Below are 22,852 nucleotides of genomic sequence, written 5' to 3' on the forward strand. Positions count from 1 at the left end.
GCAAGACAAAAGGTCAGTTGATACAACAATAGAGATGAAGATTGAGGGTTTTAATAAGGTAGAGGTCAAATTAAAGTGATGTGATTCTATATAATGTTGTATAATTTGATTGCATGGAGTTTGTGTGATTGTGAAATTTGTTGTTATGGATAATACATACACCTATAATCAAAACCTCAAGCACATCTATACCGCACGTTTATTTTGGCAACCATTTATTTGCCTTCAAATTTATGTGTCTTTATGTTGGATTATGTGAGATTTTGAGGGGCCAAAATTTTGGAACTTAAAATATAGGAAAATGATACTCCCTCCGTCTCAAAATAATGGTCCTTTTTGGGGAATTCAACTTTTTTTGGTAGTACAATTATTGCATTTGAAAAAAGTTATTTTTCCAAAATTATCCTTTTGATAGTACATTTTTTGGAAATATCAATGTCATAATTGTACTTTTTGTATTGTTTATCAATTTAAAACAAGGGCAAAATAGGAAATTTATATTATTTTTGTACTTGATTTTTGAAGAGAGACTAATATTTTGGGACAATGAAAAATGGAATAAGGGACTAATATTTTGGGACGGAGGGAGTATACAAGTTCACTTTTTAGACTTATTTTATAGAACTAATTATATATAAGTAATATGATCGCTGGATGATTAGCGAAGAAATGAAAGAGAATATTACCTTTAATATCTTAATTAATTGCCACATCACTGGGTTTGAAAATTTAGTCTATTTTTTTTTTTTTTTTTATCTTAAATATCAATGCTCTAAAATAGATATCCATGCATGTGTTATATTTTGAGTTAATATAAAATATATATCCATACATGTACAAAAGAAAGTTTTAGCAAAAATAGATTTATTATGAAGTTGAAAATCGTCCAAAATATGTATCTAAAAATGTATGCAATCTCATATTCTTGTATTTGAATTGTTCGAATTTTTACTTAGCAAAAGAAATATATAAATTGAAAAAATTGTTCAAAAATTTGGTGTGCAATTGGACTGTTTTGTTGTGATCGAGATCTGGTATGTTGATAGAACGGTGCCACAAGGAAATTTGACTTGCTGAGGAAATTTAGGTTTTATTTTTTTATCATCTTTAGTGATTTTTTATTTTTTATTTTGTAGGTTTTTCTAGACTAATTTTTTTTTTTATATATATATTACAAAAAGCGATCAAGTTAAAAAAAATTTTAAAAAACCTACAAAATCACTTAATGGTATAACTTTCCTTTTATTCATAACTTTCTTCTGTTCAAGATGTCTATGGTTCGAGCCCGCATATTTTACTTTACCTTATATGTGAGGAAAATGTCTCGTAACTCAAATTTTGTGGCTCAAAAGTAGTTCAAATGGCCAAAACGACGTCGTTTTGGCAATTTTTATGTTGTTCTGTACTCAAAACGATGTCGTTTTGGCTATTTGAGCCACTTTTGAATCACAAAATTTGAGTTAGGTAGCATTATCGTATATGTGAGGTTAGCAGGTGATCACATTTATCTCAAGGTTGCACTTTTAGAATGGGTTTGAAGTCGGTCTAAGGTCAAATCTCAATAAACAAAAAATAAATAAAAATTAAAAATTTGGGCCCTCATTCACCGTTTATTAAGAAGCAGAAAATGGATATGTCATAATTTTACGATTGGGCCCTCAATTACCGTCAATAAGGCCTTTAAGACAATCCCAATGTAGCGATTGGGCCAGACTTGTGAGTAGCCCAACCAAAGTTGAAGCTCATAGCACACAACTAAAGCCCGCTTTATTTTTTTGAAAAATTAGAATTTAAACTTTTCAAAAAAAAAAAATACGGATAAAAAAAACAAAAATAATTACAAATTCATGAAAAAATTTATGATTTTAATAATAAGATTTATAAAAATTTTCACTAATTTATAATTATATTTTCAAACTACCACTGATTTGACATTTTATCTTATTTTTTTAGATGTTTGTAACAGGTTGATTTTTTTTTTGAATTTCATGCGTGAATTCTTAATTTCAAACCTAATTATTTTCATGATATAACTTTATACTTTGCTAACATTAATAGTTTTAACCTACTTGTACATATACTTTACCCTATTCTATTAGCAGCAATAATTCAGGACACTAATTTTGATACTCTAATTGAGTACTAATGACAGGGTAAGGAAAAAAAACAAACAAACCAACAAACCAAGACCAAGACATTACATCACAATCGGTGGAACCCACTACTAGCTCATTAGAGCTGGCTCAAGAATTAGAACTCGAAAACATTTTTCTCTATCAATGCTTTCTCAAACCTTTTTCTATAAAAATTGAATTGGAACAAATACAATCAGGTCAGATAATTTTATCATCCCTATGTTTAACGTTTTGGTCTCATCAAGTCTTGAGTCTCAGTCAAAAGGAGCCTTCAAATTGAGGAACTCACAGACAACTTCTTCAAGTTCAACCTTTCGATTTGAGATTCCCTAAATTTGCAAAGTTTAAATATATATAAAAAGTTTACCTACGAATAAAAAACTAACACAGAATTTAAATGATTAAACAAGAATAAATCTTATCAATTCTATGTTCTTAGACTTGTTGAAGAAGAAAAAAAATCACAAAGTTGAGTGAGTGAAACATTGAAGCAATCATATTCAAACTTTCTCACTAATTATTTGGAGATATTACAAGGTGGATGCTATGATTTAATTTCGTTTTGTATCTAATTCTTTGAGAAAAAATTTTAAAAAAATAAAAATAATAGCAGAAAACTGTATTGATAACAAAATAATCAAGATTTCTAATCCCGAATTAATAAAAACAATGAAATATCAAAATCAGACAACTTCAAAGTTTCTTCTTCACAGAAACATTATAAGCAATTTGAAGGTAAATTGCATGTTGTGAATTGCCTAATAACATTATCCCAATACTGCCACGACAAATATTAGGTCTGGACCGCATGGGTGGGGTGGGCCCCCCTGCCTAGGCTGAGATTTCTTTTCTTCTAAGTGGGCCTATGGGATCCAAGCCCAAAAACAAAAAACAAAAATGAAAATGAAAATGAAAAAATTCATGTTTAACCAATACACTGAATAGTTTGGAGTTTAAAGACCAGGGGTTTTTATCCCAATTTTTATTTTTATACTTTTGTCACCTTTTTAGATCACTTCTTACGTAAATATGTATGATTTGTTTATTTGTTTAGATATAATTATTGCATAATTAATAAAAACAAATAATGTCTTATCATGTAATCTGGTGATAAAAAATTGTAAAAAAGAAGAAGATATATATATATAGGAAAATGTCTCGTAATTCAAATTTTATGGCTCAAAAGTGGTTCAAATGGCCAAAACGACGTCGTTTTGGTCATTTTTATGTTGTTCTGTACTCAAAACGACGTCGTTTTGGCCATTTGAGCCACTTTTGAGCCACAAAATTTGAGTTACGTAGCATTATCGATATACATATATCCCTCCAATGCACTCCTAATTTCATTATCGGAACATGAGATTTAAAGATAATTCCTGCATAAATGAAAATAGATATATCATAATTTTGAATCATTTTTTTCCCCCTTAAATGTTCTAGATTTTTCACTGCTACATAGCATCATAATTGGATGTTAAAATTGATTGTAGCATCAATGAATTTCCACAATCCCTTCATTGCCACACACACCAATTTCTTACCAAAATTGGAGGAAGAAGAATAGCAACCACAAGAAGATGTACCAACATATACTTTTTAAATTACTTTTACACACAAAAAGAGAGTGATCATGAAGTGAAAAGGATCAGATATTTCTAAAGTTCAATGATATTTTTTGCCTTTGTAAAAATGCGGTTGAGGAACAGCTTATGCTGCCGCATCATTTAACTTCAGCCACACACACACACACACATGGCTTGATTGAGTTGCAACAACGAAAATTAGTGAAAGTGAAATGATAAAAGTCCCCAGGGGTTAGTGTTTCATATTCATTGGTCCACATGGTGGATGTGATTGAAGAACCCCATGTGAGGGAGAGACCCTTCATTTTTTTTATTGGCAAAAAAGAAGTTTTGTTGAATAAGAATTAAAGAAAATCTTTACGTCATACATCAATAAACACAAAATCTAGTAGGTGCTAAAAAGTATTAAAGTGAAAATTTCTTTATCCTAATTAGATTGGCACAAAAAAGACCCACCCTATCATCAGCAGCACCTACTCCACCAATGTTGAGGAGAGCTTAACAGTACCACCATGTTAAAGAAGAAAGAATCACCTGTAATCACTTTTGTCTCATCATACTTTGTTTTTACCTTTTTTTTTTTTTTTTTTTCCTTTCTACTTTATCCTCTCTCTAAAGGCTTGGTTACCATGTTCTTCTTTTACCAAAAGAGAAATGATATGAAAGTTATAGATAATTATTAGAATATAAAAAATATATATGTAGATAGTATAATGTGTGACTGAAATCTATCTTAAATGTTATCTAAATTATGTTTAAAATAAATTTGAAGCATTTTCTATGTATTTTTCTGTCTTAATTTTGCATGTAGCACTATTACTTATCAAATTTTTGCAATTCACACATTCTTTGAAAATGTGCATATCATATGCACAATTACTTTTAAGTGTTCAATCTTTAATAAGGGTTTGTTTGGGATGTGGGTTAGTTTTTTTGGATATTTTATCTTGGGACTAAAAAGCATATTTTGGGATAAACTTTTTTGGTTTTTTTTTACTTTTATAAGAAAAAAAATGAAATGATTATAATTTAAATGTGACATTTTGTCTTATTAAGTTAAAAAATTTATTTTGTCTTTCTATAACCATTTTATCCAAAAAACTCAATTTTAACTTGTGCCAAATGAAAACTAAATAACTCTAACCAACAATTTGATTATAACCAATGCTAATGCGGATCGTAACTAAACATCACTATAAGTTTATAATAAAATAACAGTCACTATATTATAACAAAATATTACTATAAATCATAACCAAATGTATCACCAAGTTTGCAACTCATTTTTGTTTGACATATAAGTTGCCCCACAACTTCTTCAACTAATAACGTGACATAATAAAACATTACTAAAATTATAATTAATGGCCACTAAAAATATGTTAGACACCTATGTTATATGAAGTTAGATGGGGGAGCGTATCTTAGCAGTTGGTCTCATTAAATATTAAAATTAAGACAGATTTGGTAAAAAATAATCATATTTTTAATATATGATATGAGATAAAATGATACTATATATAACATCTAGTGTCAAAAAAGTAATTTTTTTAAAATTATACCAAAAAATTATACATATAAAATACTATTAAATACAAATATATAATAACTGTTTGATAGAAAGTATCAAATACAACCTACACTCTTGTTCCACTGCTGGAAATCGGGCTTTTAGTGGCGTTTTAAAAACGCCGCTATATCTATCAAAAACGCCGCTAATTCATTTTGTGGCGTTCAGTACCAAACGTCGAAGCTGCGGCCGTCGCTGTATCTTTGCGACGTTTAAAAAACGTCGTGATATTAGTATAGGAGGCGTTTTAAAAAACGCCGCCAAATGTCCCACTGTGCACTAGCTGACGTCACCAACGATATTTAGCGACGTTTTAAAACGCCGTCGTATCTGTTTAAATAATATGACCGTTACTGTTGCGGGTTTAGGAGGCGTTTCTGGAAACGCCGTTATATCTATATTTTTTTTTTTTTTTTTTTTTTTTTTTTTGAGATTGTACTAGTTTTATTTGATTAAATTAAAAAGAATACCTGTAAAAAAATATTAAATTTGATTTCTCATTCAATTAATAAAAAAACACCTGTAATAAAACTAATATACAAAATATTAGCTCCCATTCAAATACCTGTAATAAAACTAACAGATAAAATAATAACTCCCATTCAAGTAACAAATGAAGCTTTAATTCAGTTTCTCATTCAAGTAATAAAAAAACACCTGTAATAAAACTAATATACAAAATATTAACTCCCATTCAAATACCTGTAATAAAACTAACAGATAAAATAATTACTCCCATTCAAGTAACAAATGAAGCTTTAATTCAGTTTCATATGTGCATTCACTGTGTAAAATATGTGTACTATCAGTTACACGAAGGCAAAGTGTCTCCCGTATCAACAACAAAAAAAACACACAGACCAGAACAAAAAATAAAACTGACAGTGTTAATGGTTTTCCCATCCTGCTCGACTGTGCGGATTTTCTGCATTAGTGGACATAAAAATAATTACTACCTTATATTAATGTCAAAATAATATGATACAAGCCAAGGGAAATAAAAGAGTTTGCTTACAAAGTCAACTCCAATAGTGCTAATGTAACTTTCTAGATATGAGTCATCCTGATTATAGAAATAATAAAAATGGTAAACAAAGTTAGCAGTAGTCTGGATACAAGAAGTAGTTTTGAACAATAACACAATCACATGAACATAATATGGAGAAATGAAGCATGCTTCCCAATTATAAAGCCAAACTGCTTATAATTGGTGAAGTTTCACAACGGGTGATATATGCCAACTGCGATTCTGTCGGTTTCTCAACCATTAAATCAGGGGCTCAACTCCTTCCTTCTCTTGCAAGTTAAAGAAAAATGCATGTACCATGAAACATATTAGACTTGTGCTTAAGTCAGAATTTTAGTACAAAATGTTACTTGTGTAATCTTAATCCACATCACAACAACCTCCCACTCACACAAGCACCGGCAGATCTGTTGCAAAACTAACCTAACAAAATCAAGCTAGAAATCTAAAATTATGCTTGGTAGCAGGTGAAAATCATATAGAGAAATAAAAAATTAGCTCAATCTTAAAAAGAAGACTTTCAAAGGAATCGTCAATAATACACATGTATGCCATGAGAATTGCTCATAGACAATGAAGTATAATTTGAGACTCAATTAAAGCTCAAGATTACATTAGGTCATAAATAGTATAATTTGCATTATTGGGCCAAAGTTTGTAAGATAATCAATTTGGACACTTTGAAAACTATAATTTTGTGAGTTTCTGATAAAATGTTTATGGTCATCTTTGTTCAATAGTTTGGAAGATAAGTGTCCACATAATTATGCTGCCATGGTTAATGGGTACTGTGATGCAGGCAATACAAGAGAGGCTTCTGAACTTTTTGTTCGGCTGTCTAAGGAAGGAGTTTTTGTGAAAAAGAGTTCATGCCTAAAACTTCTCAGTAACCTTTGTATGGAAGGTGAAAATGACATGGCACTTGCCTTATTTGAGAGAGTGTTGGTTTTGTATGATCCCCCTTGTAAAATAATGTACAACAAGCTTATAGCTGCTTTTTGTAGCTCTGGTGATATGAGAAAGGCCCAGCGGGTGTTTGATACAATGTTATGGACAGGGTTAACTCCTGATGTCATTACCTACACGATGATGATAAATGGTTATTGCAGGGTAAACTGTTTGCAGGAAGCATGTGATCTTTTTAAGGATATGAAGGAGAGGGGTATTGAACCTGATGCAGGAAGCATGTGATCTTTTTAAGCATGTTATCCGTCGAAATGCAGGATGCAACAATGGAGAACTGAAGGATATTTCCACTTTTTGGAATGAAATGAAAGAGAAGAAACTAAAACCTGATGTTACTTGTTAGACTGTATTGATTGACAATCATTGTAAATCAGACAACCTACAGGATGCTATTGTCCTTTTTGATGAAATGATTGATAGAAGTCTAGAACCAGATATTGTGACATACACAGCTCTCCTATGTGGCTATTGTAGTCAGGGAAACGTGGACAGGGCTGTAACCCTTGTTAATGAGATGTCATTTAAAGGAATTCAGCCAGATGCTCGTTTCATTTCAGTGTTGCACCGTGGTATATTAAAAGCCAAGAAGGTGAAGTTTCAGCATCAAAGGTGAGTGATAAATGATTATGACATTTATATGTGGTTATGGAGACTATCTCTAAGAGTGCACATGTTGCTGAGTGCACATTTTGGTAGCCATTACATAGCAAGAGAGATTTCAAGTACAACAATGAAAGCAAAGCCCTGAGCCCAAATTCAAAGCTTCAAATGCAAAGATGACTTCATAAATGGTCACCCCTTTAATTTTCCATCTCCAAAAATACCCAAATTTAGTCACTAGTCACAACAGTAACAACCAAAACCCTAATTTCAGAACCAACAATGCCTTACAAATCAAATGAACATAAACCACGAACTAGTGATATTAGTACTTTTACCTTGTTAGTTCTTCTTCTTCTTCTTATTCTTCTTCTCTTTCTTTGAAAGGTGAACCTATATTTAATAAGAGCAAGTATTGTAATTAATAAGATATGTTATTTGTCAAAAAAGCTTTGATTAAATGATTGCTCACCTCTTGGGATGAAAATGCATGAGATTGTTGTTGATGTGACATTGGCCGAACAGTGGGATGACTACTAAGTGAATCTACAACCTATCATTCAATAAGAGACTTAAATTGTATATTAGCTCTAGGCAATTTAAAGTAATAACTAGTAAAAATAATTAAAATACCTGCTGCCTATGTAATGGGTTTGATGGTGCAACAACTGGATCAACGGGCACGCCTGCAGCTTGCAATTGAGATTCCAAAAATTGAATTCGTGACTGAAAATCTGTGCGTATAGCCTGAATTTGTTTCTCCATTACTTCATTCATCTTTGACTCAAACTGCATTTGATACCGTTGAAGTTGCTCTTGAACTTGTTCTTGAACTTGAGTTTGGAAGAGACGATTCTGCTCTTGTGACCGCCTATATCCACCTCCAAAAACATCAGTGGGTGATGGTCCCAATCCAAACGTCCGAACACGACCAGGTCGCTCTGGGCCCATAATTTGTGTGAAGATTTGCTCCTGTAATGCTGCAGGGTCAGTAGAAGATCCCTCCATGTGCTCTGCTAACTCATTCATTTGAGTCTGCAAGTTTGAATTCAATAATTAGCCTCCAATATAAATATAAATCATATTAAAAGTCCAAAGATAAAGTAGTATTACATACCATAACCTCATTAACTGAATCACTATTTGACGTCCCATCTTTCATGTATGCGGCCATCCACACCTGTGACCTACTAGCAGGAACCCCATTGTTCTTTTTGGTCTCCTATAAATGAAAGACAACCAAAATCTTAAGATGAATAAGAAAATTAAATAATTAAGCAATTAAATATGTGAACAAGTTAAGTAAATAAAATAAACAACTAAGCAAATAACATCTGTTTTTGTAGAACTGGTATAAATTCATTATGGTGCAAATTGTTGACACCTTTTTAGCACATATAGACAGCTATAGTTGACAAAGAATGAAAAGGATGAATGGAGAGAATAATTATACCTCCAGTCGAACTACTGAGAAAGGCTTTCGGCCTGTCCTATGATGTAATGTCTTCTTCTTCCGGATTTTTCTATTCTTCTTGCTTGATTTCTGTCCAATATGAAATTTATTTAAGATGTTATAAAAAATTATCATATATAAACATTGTTTCACATAAATAAAATTTTACCGATGCACTCTGAGTGCCCCAATAGTAGACCAAAGCCCGCCACTGATCCTCATGTACTCTATCTGGTCGATGAGCCAACCTTTCTGCATCATTCTTGAAGGGTTTGTATCCCATTGTTTTTACTCGACTTTTCCAATCTCTCCATTTCTTTCCAAATGAAGCCATTATTGTTCTCTTCATGGATTCATCTGCATCCGTATGAGCCTGCATTACAATTATAGACACTTGTAATATGCAATGTCAACTACACTTGTAATATGCATTTCATATGGAATACAATTGTAACTTATTTTATATTAAATATCCATATATACCTTTATCTCCCTCCATATGTTATCTTTGTTTTGTTTTGGAACATAATGCCAAGTCGTAAAAGTGAGTGGTGCAAGACTCCCATCTCGTGCCAAAACGCCCAAATGTGAAGCAAGGGATGTGTGTCCTTCAACTACTTGATTCAACTCGTTTGGAACAACTTTTAAAATGCCATCTTCACTAGTACCCCATTGACCATGCACATATGTGGGACCCCTTGTCTGCTTTTGTGTGGCTTGACTTGAGCTAGGACCTACAAAACAATAGTAATAAGCTTCATATCAGTTTCTTTATGATGCAGTCAATTACTTTTGCTATTGTTCTTGTTGTTTCTTGTATGAACAATACTTGTTTTCTGTAGAATGCTTCGAATACCATCCAAGATTTACTCGACAAGGCCAAGCTGCTAGAGAGCAAGAGGATCCCAAGTTGCAAAACTGAGCGTTGAAGTGCATACTGCTTAGTTCTTCAGCCTCGATATTTAAAGTGGCTTATAGTATATATTCCCTATATAGGATTAACGCTTTTAGAATAGTCATGGACTGATGCACATTTTTTTTCCTCAACTAACTGAAAGGGCAACAAAGAGGTGTGTGCAGATGTAGGAGGTTTTGTTAATATGTAGACTCATCTCGGCCTCGGGATGTTCTTAACAGGTTAATGTTTATATGTTTTTTGTAATATGTGGAATGTGAGGATTGTTGTCTATGCCAACTAAAGCACAGAATGATTGCATAGTGTGTTCTATTTGGCTGGGGGTGAGGGATGACAAGCTTACAAGGCAGTTTTGTACATAGTTCTGTAATTATGAGTAGTATATTTCACAGACTTATTGCAACATAAATGAAGAATTGAAATATATATATTTCACAATAATTATAGTAAAACTAATGATATACAAATAGAAAATTTATACGAAAAGTTTATATAGAATGATGCATCACATTTGGATCTTATTATTTTAAATCACAAGATCCAACAAAGTGACATTTATTTCAAAAATGTCATTGGCATACCATTCTTTTTAACTATTTTGTATAAATTTTCTGGTAGAATAGCTTTTACGTTATAGTAGAAGCAATTATCATGGCTGCTGGTTCTGAGGGATACTAGGGGGGGTTGGAGGAATATATGGTATCCAAGTTCTTGGATCTCTTAAATTAAATTCAAGAGGCGGAGGAGGAGCGAGAAAAGGGTTATTAGGTATCCAAGTTCTTGGATCTCTTAAATTAAACGCGGGAGGCGGAGGAGGATAGTAATGACCAGTCTCTTTTTTTTTAGTTTTATTGTTTTCTACAACTAGATTTTCCTTCATGCAGGACTTCTCGGTGCTCGTTTCAAATTGGGCCAATCCTTCTTGTTGATGAGCCTTTTTACGGTAAATGTTCACACTTGTATAGCCATTCCCATATCCATTCTATCTAGTTATCTTCAACAAATCTTTTTCGCATGCAGATTGATAATGGTTTAATGACTCCAACCATGAAAATTCGGAGGGACAAGGTTACAGCTCAATACAAAGAACAAATAGATAATCTGTACAAGTGAATCCCTTATCAGCTCAATACAAAGAACAAATAGATAATCTGTACAAGTGAACAAATAGATAATCTGTACAAAGAACAAATAGCCTCTGCCCTATAGAACATGTTAAACCTCTACCACTGTACTAGTATCAAGATTCTAAACAAACACTACATCACAAGCATACTCATACAATTGAAAAAAATGCCGTGTTGATGTACCAGCAGCCATGAATTCAATTACTTGATGCCAGTTTACAGTGATTCATGGACCTACAATGACCAGACCTTCATGACCTACTTAATGGACACTCTCGGAGCTCAACTTAGAGTAATCTCAAAACCAAATTTGTTTTAGTTTGTTCCTTTTTATTATTCAATATCAATACCAACAATAATTTTTATTTTTATTTTTATTTTTTAATTTAGAAATGTTCACAAACACAACATTCACTTTAGGACGGTTCGGTTTCCTGTCCATTTCAACATGTTTTTAAAAATTCCAGATTTACAGTATTGTGATGGACTAAATTTTTAGGTTTGTTTATACTTGGAAACAATCATTGAAGTCTAGTCCAACCTGCTTATATTTTATATTATAGACATAATATATGAGTATTGTTATATACATTAATAAATTTTACAAATTTATTTTATTTACAAATAGGACACCTATTATATTATTGAAGTGGGTCTCGTTTGAATTTTTAAAATTTTATTACTGCATGAAAAGTTTGTAACATTTATTAATTTGTATAATATGTTAGTTTTTACATTTATTTATTTAGTTTTTTTTTTTTTGTTTCAATAAAGTAAATTTTAAAAAGGAAAATACACTTACTGAACTTGAACTAAGGATGCAATAGATAATACTAAACGTTTGTGTAAGCTAAACTACAAATTTATTAATATTTATTTTTAATATAATCTATGGGTTTGTTGACCATGCTTGAAATTTTAACATCATTTTAGAGTCGGGCTTGGAATTTGATTTGTAGGCCCAATGTCAGATTTGGCATGAGAGATTCTTATAATTTTAGCCCAGACCCAAGCTGCCCTTAACTCACCTTACATGGGGCACCAATGCACTTTTCTGTATTTGCAGTATTATTGTTATTGAGACTGTTTGCTATTTTTATTTATTTATTTATTTTTCTTTCTCTATTAATTATATATATAGAAACTAAGAGATTATTTTTTTGTTTTTTGTTTTTTGTTTTTTCAGCTATTGCATAGTTTAGGGGCAAGGCAGCTGATAGTGTTTGGGCTAGGACCAATGGGGTGCATTCCTCTTCAAAGGGTGCTAAGTACAACAGGGGCTTGCCAAGACAAGACTAACAAATTGGCTCTGAGCTTCAATCAAGCCACTAGCAATCTTATGAATCAATTGTCAAGCAAACTTCCTAATGCAAGCTATAGATTTGGAGATGCCTATGATGTTGTCAATAATGTTATCACCAATCCACACAAATATGGTATGCTAAAAAATATAAAATTGCTTCCTCTCTATATATTATGTGAACTATTATTTATGATGATTATATACTGTTCGATTGGTTTGATAAATTTAGGAATTAAAACTATATCGAGAAAATATAAAGAGCGGTTCATGCATGGTTGAAAATATTACATAAAGTTTTCAATTGTTTATGATGGAGTAAAAATTTTCATTTTTGGAATTTGCAGGATTCAACAACTCCGACACTTCTATGGAAAAAAATGCCGTGTTGATGTATGATAACCATGCATGATGTATGATAGATAGGACTACAAATCTAACTCAAAAACACCATAAGAAAATATCAAGCAAAGTTGATACATACCAGCTGAAACAGAGCCATGTGATGTACTACCGCTACGTGATGTGGTAGGAAGACTGCCTGGTGGATGCCATGATGCCGGTGGATCGGGTATGACTTTCATCTTGAGTGTGTTCTGAGTCTCATCTGAACTAGAACTACTAGAGCTTGATTGCTCACTTTCACTAGAAGAATGGTCGAAGCTAGAACTCATAGATAATATCTATAAAAAAACTACAAACATAAGAGTAAGGACATGATAATCTATAAATATCTACTGCATTCAAAACAACATAAGAGTACATGAAAGGTAAAAATGGCCATTTAAAGAAAGGTACAAAGGTACAAAAGCAAAGATTTTATTAATATGAATATCCATACAGAAAACACAAATGTAAAAGTGAATATGCTGCCAATTACAATATCATATCAGTTCTTCGTCATCTTCAAATTGTGCCTCTGTCGATGCTTCAAGAGGTCCAATAGTTTCATCAACAGTTGTTCCATCAATACCCTGCCTAACCCAATCCATATCCTCCTCACAAGTGAAGGAAGCTACATCTAACTCTTGATCACCAAATCCTTCCACTTCGTTGTGATGTAGTCCTTCATCAATAGTTGGTTGTTCTCCACACACCTCATACAAGTCTCTAGGTTTCATCTTGAGTACAACATTCCAATCTTCATCAACAGAATCATTAACATAAAAGACTTGTTGTGCTTGAGATGCTAGGATGAATGGCTCATCACTGTCTTGTTTCTTCGCATATAACAAGTGATTAAAATTAACAAGTGTAAAACCAAAATCATCCTGCTTGAGTCCCTTATTGTTATCAATCCAGTTGCACATGAATAACATGTATCTATGGTCGTGTGAGTAATACAATTCAATAATATCTGTCACATATCCATAGTACGCTACATCACCTTCCACTGGATTAATGTCTTTGGCACTTGCATAACTAGAAGTCTTTGCCTTCACCATAACCCCACTATTCTGAGTTTTTCTTCTCAACTCACAACTCTTAGTATGATACCTAGTACCATTAATTATATACCCATTAAATCTGGTGGCCTTTCGGCTGGGTCCCAAAGCCAAAATTTTAATCTCTTCTGACAACGCTACATTTTCAGTAGCTAATAGCTCAGCAACCTATTTTTCAAAGAAAGTTACCAATATTAAACATCAATTAACAACTTCAAAAATATAGAAGCACATGGATTGAAAAAATATAGAAGACTTGTGCTTAACATGCACTTACATGAGAATTGAACCATTTGGGAAACTCATCATTGTGACGACGATCCACATCATAATCTCTGAGACGACGATGTGATCGCTTAATAAATTCACGATGTTCCCTACACAATTAAACTACTTGTAAAATGCACGATAATTATAGTTGGTATAAATACATTCACAATGAGACAAAGGTTGCATCTATCTTACTCTCGATATGGGACAACCGCAGCAATGTTAAATAACATATACCGATGAGCCTGTACCCATGTTGTGTTATCAAGAACAAAACCTTTTCCTTTTCCTAAAGCCCGCCCCATTAATATCTCAGGATTGTCATTAACATCGCAATTCCTTAACGGTCGATGCAATTTCGACTCAACATCATGCAAGTACCTTGAGCAAAATGTCATACATTCTTCGACCAAGTATCCCTGTGCAATTGAACCTTCAGGATGACTTCGATTACGCATGTATGATTTAAGCGTCATAAGGTACCTATAAACAAAAAGATACATACATGACTTCCAAGTATAAACAATAAATATATACAAAATGGATATTGGAGTAGAATTACACACCTTTCTATAAAGTACATCCATCGATATTGCACTGGACCGGCAATCTTCGCTTCCTCTGCTAGGTGAATGGGTAAGTGCTCCATTATATCGAAAAATGATGGAGGAAAAATTCTCTCAAGATGGCAAAGTGTAAGAGCGATTTGGGACTGAAGACGATTTAGACCATCCACCTCTAGGGTTTTGAAACACAACTGCCTGAAGAAATTGCTTAACTCAATTAATGGTTCAACCACTTTCTTCGGTAACAAATTTCTCACTGCTATTGGAAGTATTTGTTGCATGAGTATATGGTTATCATGACTTTTCAGTCCAGATATGCTACGCTGTTTGAGGTTAACCCGACGAGAAATATTGGATGCGTAACCATCTGGAACTTTGATATTCTTTAGAAGTGTGCAGAATAGACTTTTCTCTCTATTGTTCATGGCAAAACATGCAGGAGGCAAATAATACTTGTTTCCAACCCTTTTCTGAGGATGTAGTGCCTTCCGAATTCCCATATCTTGCAAATCTCGACGAGTATTTAAATTGTCCTTCCCTTTCCCATCAACATTTAATATCGTCCACAATACATTATCACACACGTTCTTTTCAATGTGCATCACATCAAGATTGTGGCGAATCAAATTATGCTCCCAATATGATAGCTCAAAGAAAATACTCTTCTTCTTCCAATTATGACCCGAGTCCTCATTTTTCTCTTTTTCTTTCCCCTTTCTATTCCGTTTGCTAGATTGTTGACGCTTAGAATTCAATTTGAACTTAGGGCCTAGTTGTTGTAGCACATTAGCCCCTGATAACCGAGTTGGACATGGTTCGAATTCATGAGTGCCATCAAAAGACGCACTAGCTTTCCGAAATTTGTGACCCTCATTCAACCAGCGACGATGCCCCATGTAACATAATTTCCTTCCGTTCTTCAAATATCGAGAACGAGTATGTGTGTTACAACAAGGACAAGCTAAAGCACCTTTTGTGCTCCATCCAGACAAAATTGCATAGGCAGGAAAATCATTTATAGTCCACAATAACACAGCATGCATTCGGAACATCTGATTAGTTTCCGCATCATACGTGTCAACACCGTTTTCCCACAGTTCTTTCAATTCATCCACTACAAGGCGTAAGTAGACGTCAATATTATTTCCAGGTGAAGAAGGACCATCAATGAGCAATGTCATCATCATATGAGGCTGCTTCATGCACAACCATGGTGGCAAATTGTATGGCATTATAATAACTGGCCAACTGCTATGAGAGACATTCATTGCCTTGAATGGATTGAATCCATCCGCTGCTAAACCCAGTCTGACATTGCGCGGCTCACTCGCAAACTTGGGATACAAATTATCAAAATTTTTCCACACTGGAGAGTCAGCGGGATGTCTCATTTTGCCGTCATCAATTCGGCCCTCTGCATGCCATCTCATTAAAGAAGATGTTTTGGATGACATAAACAATCTTTGAAGCCTTGGAATCAATGGAAAGTATCTAACAATCTTATGTGGAATTTTTTGTTGCTTCTTCTTAACATCATTCTCCTCCCCCTCAAACTGTTTGTATCTAGGCATATGACAAACTATGCAATCATCCATACCAGCTGTTTCCTTCCAATATAATGAACAATCCCTTGGGCATGCATGTACCTTATGATAATCGAGGCCCAAGTCCCTAAGAAGTTTCCTAGTTGCATAAAATGACTTTGGCAAAGTTTCACCCTTTGGAAACGAATCCTTCAAAAGCTCAAGCAACATCGTGAAAGACTTGTCACTCCATCCACTAAGGCACTTGATGTGCAATAACCGAACAATAAATGAGAGCGTTGAAAACTTCTGACACTCAGGATACAACTCTCTTTCGGCCTCTTTCAATAAATTGAAGAATTTTTCGGTTTTCTCATCTGGACCTTGTTTAATACCAGAACTTGCTGCCTCGTGAATAAAGCTTGGTGGAGGAAGTCCAAATCCTTCGTATAGCATTTCATAAGTTTCATCACCATCATTCGAATCAGTTTGCCCGACATTCACATTGTGTGGCACAGGTGATGACAAATTCTCCCCATGAAAAATCCAACTGGTGTAACTTGGAAGAAACCCGTTGATCATTAAATGTTCCCCTAACAGGCCTTTCTCCACCAATTTGACATTACGACACCGTTTACATGGGCATGTGACTTCATTCAACAACGGCTTATTTTCGCATGCAAATTTAATAAATTCCTTAACCCCTTGTATGTATTCCGGGTGCAACCTATGTTGATTTATCCAACTTTTATCCATCTGATTCTCTCTTACACTACAAATGCCACTGCCAAATCAACAAAGTTCAAAATTACCGTTCCGTTTTAATTAATCTTAACCTCAATTAAGTACCTTATAATGCATGCAATATGACATCATTCACCTCTAACTGGTCTCTAATATGTTGGTTCATCCTACTTTCCCATTCAGGAATGCACAGTCTATATTGTAAAAAGCAGCTCATACCGCTCTGCTCATCTCTAACGAAATTTCGGCAGCATCTCCCCATGGTTCTCCAAATACACGACATAGACTAGGTGTACTGTTATACCTTGTCTAGTATGCACTCGGAGAACACAAGGAGTTGCTACACGAAATCTCTACGAGATGGACTATAAGCAGTAGAACTACTAATTACAATACAGACTTGTGCTCCTGAACTGTCCAACTGGACAATCCAAGAAGAGCTTCATTAAAGATGACTAGGTATCTCTAATGAAGATTCTTGGACGGGTCTAAGGCTATTTATGCATGCATGCACCATTAATGATTGCATCCCGGTGGTGCAATCTAAATTAGTACTATCAAACATACTAGAAGCATATCTAGTATAAAGCATATTAATGAAGAAACCAAAAGTTTCTACAATGCTCTTGATAGATTATGATAGATTCAAGAAATATATTGCTCTCTCAAATCAATCAATAATGGAATAATTTTGGCAGGAACTCATGGATGTGGGAAGTTCAAACCCACTACCCAAACCAATAAGTGTACCAAAGATCGAATACTTCTAATGATGATGATGATGATGATGATTCAGAAACATCAAAGAGCAACCACCAAATGAGGAATCACATTCACAATCACAATTACAATCACAATCATATTAGTTGAGGAATCACAATCACAATCACAATCATAGTCATCCATGTTAATACAATCACAATCATATTAGTTGAGGAATCACAATCACAATCACAATCATAGTCATCCACGTTAATAACTATGAAGAAAACTTGTTTGAATTGAAGACCAAACTTCACCATATAATACTACAAATCAAGACAAAATTACATACAAGTTAATTGTATCCTACACTCTCTCAAATTAATCTATCATGACATTATAAAATTAGAAATTAATTAAAGGGTTAATTAGTAAAATGTCTATTCCTATATGGTCATGTGTTATCCAAGATTAATTTTTCTTTTTTATTTTTTCTGATAAGGATATGTTTTACTGTTCATTCTATTCTATGATCCTTAGAAACCTATATGGTCATGTGTTATGTCCAACATGGAATGCCTGTGAACCATTCTATTCTATGATCCTTAGAAACCTAATAATATTGACAAGTTGAAAACACTTTGAACCATCCTAACAAATTAACAAGATTCTACCTACCATCGGCCCCGGATCAATAATGCTACGATTACTAAATTTGAGCTTCTAATTTTGATTACTATTCGATATTTCATTAATACGTTAGTATAAGATATGAAATGTACAAATCAGATGGTATCCAAATTTGATCAAGTAAAAATTATTGGAATTGATATCATGCACGCCATTTTTTTCTGTTTTTTGGCATGATCACACAGGAGGTTGTGAGATTATGTTTAGGCAGATTTCTTCAACATATCTGATGATCTGTTCTTGATTCTTCTTATACAATTGTAATGGAGAAAGGCCCTTTTTGGTGCAACTTATGAACTCTTATAACTTCTTTTTTAAAAATTTATGTCAAAGTATTTAGTATGGGTTTTGCTTACAAGTTATCAGACAATAATGGTTCATAAAAGCTGAAAAAAATGATGATTATTGAGAAGCAAAGAAAAGGATGTTTTTACCTTACATTTTTTTATTATTAGTTTTTAGCTTGAAAAAAATGCGCCAAACAGACATAAAGTTGTGTGCAAGATGACAAATATTCATGATTTGTGTGACTAAATTTGCTCGCAAATAACCAATCGAAGCTAACCTAATTGGCTAAATCCCTTGCACCTCACTACGAAGACGAGGGTTCAAATTTGTCACAGGTAAAACTCTCATCCCCAAGGCCACAGCCTCTAATGTGCCCCTCAAAAATAAATAAATAATAAAATAAAAATTGTTTGCAACTAATTTATCAAACTTTTAAACAAGATCTCTATACTATGGGCATCCTTCTGCACTGCTTTCTGGGCAACTGTTTCTTGAAGCCTACATGTGGACAGAAAATGAAAACTTCACATCCAACTTCATTGCTTCCAAAAAGTGGCCCATGTCATCAGGCATGAGATGCTCAAACTACCATGTCAGTATGCCAGTCACTTTTTTTCTTACCTTGCATATTTTTATGTTTTTTGGTGGCATACAAAGTCTAACAAAAACCAAGAATAAGCTCAAATAGACTAAGCAAGGTAGGAAAATGAAAATAAATTGGCAAATTGCTTCAAAACATGCAGTCCGTCGCGAACTATAAATCCATTCTGTATTAGTAAGTACAAGCTAGATTGATAACGAAGGATACATAGCAAAACAAATAAAAATCTGTAATTTCTTTTTCAATCTAGTCTTCTTGGACAATGCAGAAATAAAAAATTAAGGGGGAATTACTTGTCAGTGGTGGTTTCAAAAATAAATGACAAAATCATGAAAAAGTTTATAATTCTGCATATTAATGTTTACAATGAATACCACTGATCTGAAAATATTTTTCTGAGTATACACTAAGGTGATACTTCCCCAAAAATTAACAGCAAATTTTTACATTTACCAAATTAACCAAGGCCCTTCATGGCCAATCACTTCCCAGCAGTCAACCATGGGAATTAAATAGTACATGAGGCTGGTAATGGCCCTGGATTTTGCGGTGCAAGAAAAATAATTTCATAGCTCAGCTCCAGGGAAAAAAAATTATAATAATTTGATTAAGCTTACTGATATGCAAAGGAAACAAAATGAAACTATCATTGACAAAATGGCAAGATTCATTGATTAAAGTTGCCAAAGGAAGAAATCAGAACAGTTTCTAAGCCAGGAATTACATATGCCTCAAAGGGACAACTTAACCTTCCTAAAAACTTCCAGAGTATTTGAGAAGTACCTAGGGTTTAGACAGCACAGAGAGCGAGAGAGAGAAAGGGGGAGAGAGAGAGAGTAGCTCACCGATCTGAATCGATTTTGAGAGAGAACTTCGAAATGGCTCGGATGAATCACCGATCTGAATCGATTTTGAGCGAGAACTTCGAACAGTGCAGAGAGGGCGAGAGCGACGGAGAGAGAGAGACCGCGAAAGTGAGAGTGAGAGTGAGAGCGCGAGAGTGAGATTGAGATTTTCGCTTATACTGCTTATCATATTCAAAATAAAGGTGAAACAGGAGAGAAGGAGGGGGCCGAACAAAAAAACATTCCAAGGCGTTTAAAAAACGTCTTTGATTCTTGAAACGGCGCCGTTTCAATTACAGAAAAACAAGACGTTTCTAAAACGCCGTTAAATATTAGAAACAATGGCGTTTTAAAAAACGCCGCTAAAAAAACGCCGCCTAACCCCATATTTCCTGTAGTGTTCGTGGGTCAGATGTCTCCAAATATGGAGTGTCCATCGCAACTTTAACTTGTTTTGAAGATTTCATGTTAGATAGGTAGACACCCAAAACATGATTATTTACAATAGAATTATATAGACCAAACAACAAGATGGTAGGTGTAATGCATGTTTTTCTCTAAAAAATCATCTAATGATGAGGGTATCTTTCACATGAGGCCTACTCCATAGTCTTTCAGCAATAAACAAAGCATAGCATACACAATGCTGTCTATCTCACTTTAGAAAGCAATGTAATTTTGTCCATGGAGCAGAATTTAATTGGCATTCCCAACTTTTCGAAGCTACAAGTTCTGATGAAAGAATATTCTCGAATTCCGTAAGTTAGAAGTTATTAGAACACACTATTACGTGCTTGGAAAATATTTGTGTATGAAACTTTATAATAAACTTAAGCTATGCTACGTGTCTGTCCTTTACCATCAATTTTGTTTGTCTATGACTAAGATATTGTTCCAATCAATCATCTAACAGAGAGATGAGAAAGAAGGAATGAAAAAAATATTAGAAATTTAAGAAAAAGAATGTTCATCCTTTAAACCCATGTTTTCTGAACAAAGTACAACTTTTTCTTTTTCCTTTTTTTTGTTTTGGGTAGTGTCGGCCTCATGCTAACCATTCGTGAATCCAAAAAACAATCGAAGTTTATGTTTTGTTGTGTTTCTTTTCCGGAGTCCCATTTATGATGATTCTATTAAGGTAAAGCCTATATAGCTAACAGATTCTCCACTCCAAGAATTCGGAGAGCCCTTTACATACTCTACTAGTTTCCTCTCTTTTCCTTGGTGAGAATCTTACAGATCATAACTGATACTTTCGTTTGCCATCCTCTGTTAGTCGTGGCCGATTTCTAGATTGTATTTATAAAAAACCTGCAAGACATGACATGAAAATTAAGTCGCACGCCTAACATGTTATAAGAATTAAGATTATAAGATAGTACATGACACATTAATATGATAGACTCGTTTTAAAATAATAAAGTAGTAAAGTCAAATGTTAAGTTAGATCTAATAGACACTACTTCGAAATGGGGATAGGTTGGCATGCCTTACAACTTTGTTATGAACATGCCACTATATATTTAGACCCACTTTTAAGTTGTAACTATTTTTGTGTATTTATATTTGCATTTGCATTCACATACATGATGGAATGAGAGTGACCACACCATAATTTTGTGGGTCTCTCCACACTCAATCATAACTCATTTGATTGGTGATGAACCTTCCCGCAGGAAAGGAGAACAATCTGGAAGCAATAGTTTGAATTTGAAAGCCAAAGAACACAACTCTTAGACAAAGCATTGTGATTATTGATGTTGTGAAACAACACCAAGAGTTGTGTTCATTACCAAAGGTCACCATGATGTATATAAATACACATGGTTGTAGTGTTATAAAACTACTTCAATATTACAAATCTTTTTCATTTGCTTTATTCTCAGATTATCGCCTTTCTTGCGTAATAAACATCCTCACGGAATTATCATCATTGTTAGTTTATTCTTTCAATACATGCCGTGATTGTACATTTTTCATTGTAATTGCTCCTTGGAATATCAAAACCAAAGCCCATGGACGAAGTAATACTATTCCAATCAACCGTAATGTAAATGCCTCGTTATGTCAGTGCATTAGCATAAATAAAGTGAATGAAAAGTAGTAATCTATTCAATGAATGATGTGTTAAGGATAATTTTGATGGACGAGGAAACTAGTCTCATTTGGAAATTAGCTAAAGGTTTATTGGTTAAAAATATTTTTTTAAAAAAACTAATACTGAAAAAGTTAATTTATTTGACATTAACTATTGAATAGCTTTTCAGAATAGATTTTTTTGGAGAAAAAGAAGTTTGCTGAAGGAGTTGAGAATTTTTTTAAGCCAATAAGTTGATTTTTAAGTCACACTCAAACGAAGTATAAGACCATTTGAAATGAGATAATCAAAATTGTGTGTTAAAATGTGTGTCAACTATCAAAAAGTGATAAAAGTGTAACCCAATTTTATATGTTAAGTGAATTATTCAATGATTGAATATGTACTCAAATGATGTAACAAA

The 22,852-nt window shown here is 33.5% G+C and overlaps 2 protein-coding genes and 1 long non-coding RNA gene across 4 annotated transcripts; 1 reads left to right on the forward strand and 2 right to left on the reverse strand.

Annotated features, from left to right (window-relative positions):
• Positions 1-8,176: 8,176 nt before the first annotated feature.
• On the reverse strand, positions 8,177-20,556 carry LOC145789266 (uncharacterized). 2 transcript variants are annotated; one of them, XM_082867340.1, is made up of 8 exons: positions 20,352-20,556; positions 13,162-13,360; positions 9,818-10,068; positions 9,504-9,707; positions 9,335-9,424; positions 8,999-9,103; positions 8,354-8,916; positions 8,177-8,274 (listed from the first exon to the last, which is right to left on the reverse strand). In XM_082867340.1, the coding sequence occupies exons 2-7, from the start codon at positions 13,349-13,351 to the stop codon at positions 8,506-8,508; spliced, it is 1,251 nt and encodes a 416-aa protein (XP_082723466.1). In that variant the 5' UTR covers positions 13,352-13,360; positions 20,352-20,556; the 3' UTR covers positions 8,177-8,274; positions 8,354-8,505. The 2 variants fall into 2 exon arrangements, with proteins under 2 accessions (XP_082723466.1, XP_082723467.1); XM_082867341.1 differs by having other exon boundaries at positions 13,162-13,371; positions 20,352-20,455.
• LOC145823537 (uncharacterized) lies at positions 11,576-13,042 on the forward strand. The gene is made up of 3 exons (XR_014365821.1): positions 11,576-11,669; positions 12,564-12,813; positions 13,025-13,042. It is a non-coding gene; the product is annotated as an uncharacterized LOC145823537 (long non-coding RNA).
• LOC145824380 (uncharacterized) lies at positions 13,417-18,132 on the reverse strand. The gene is made up of 4 exons (XM_082924024.1): positions 14,959-18,132; positions 14,588-14,875; positions 14,400-14,499; positions 13,417-14,290 (listed from the first exon to the last, which is right to left on the reverse strand). Exons 1-4 carry the CDS (start codon positions 17,235-17,237, stop codon positions 13,562-13,564), a joined length of 3,396 nt encoding a protein of 1,131 aa, XP_082780150.1. The 5' UTR covers positions 17,238-18,132; the 3' UTR covers positions 13,417-13,561.
• Positions 20,557-22,852: the final 2,296 nt, after the last annotated feature.

This window comes from Camellia sinensis, chromosome 4 (assembly GCF_055761805.1).
Source record: "Camellia sinensis isolate YWXY chromosome 4, ASM5576180v1, whole genome shotgun sequence".
In the NCBI taxonomy this organism is placed as follows: Eukaryota; Viridiplantae; Streptophyta; class Magnoliopsida; order Ericales; family Theaceae; genus Camellia; species Camellia sinensis.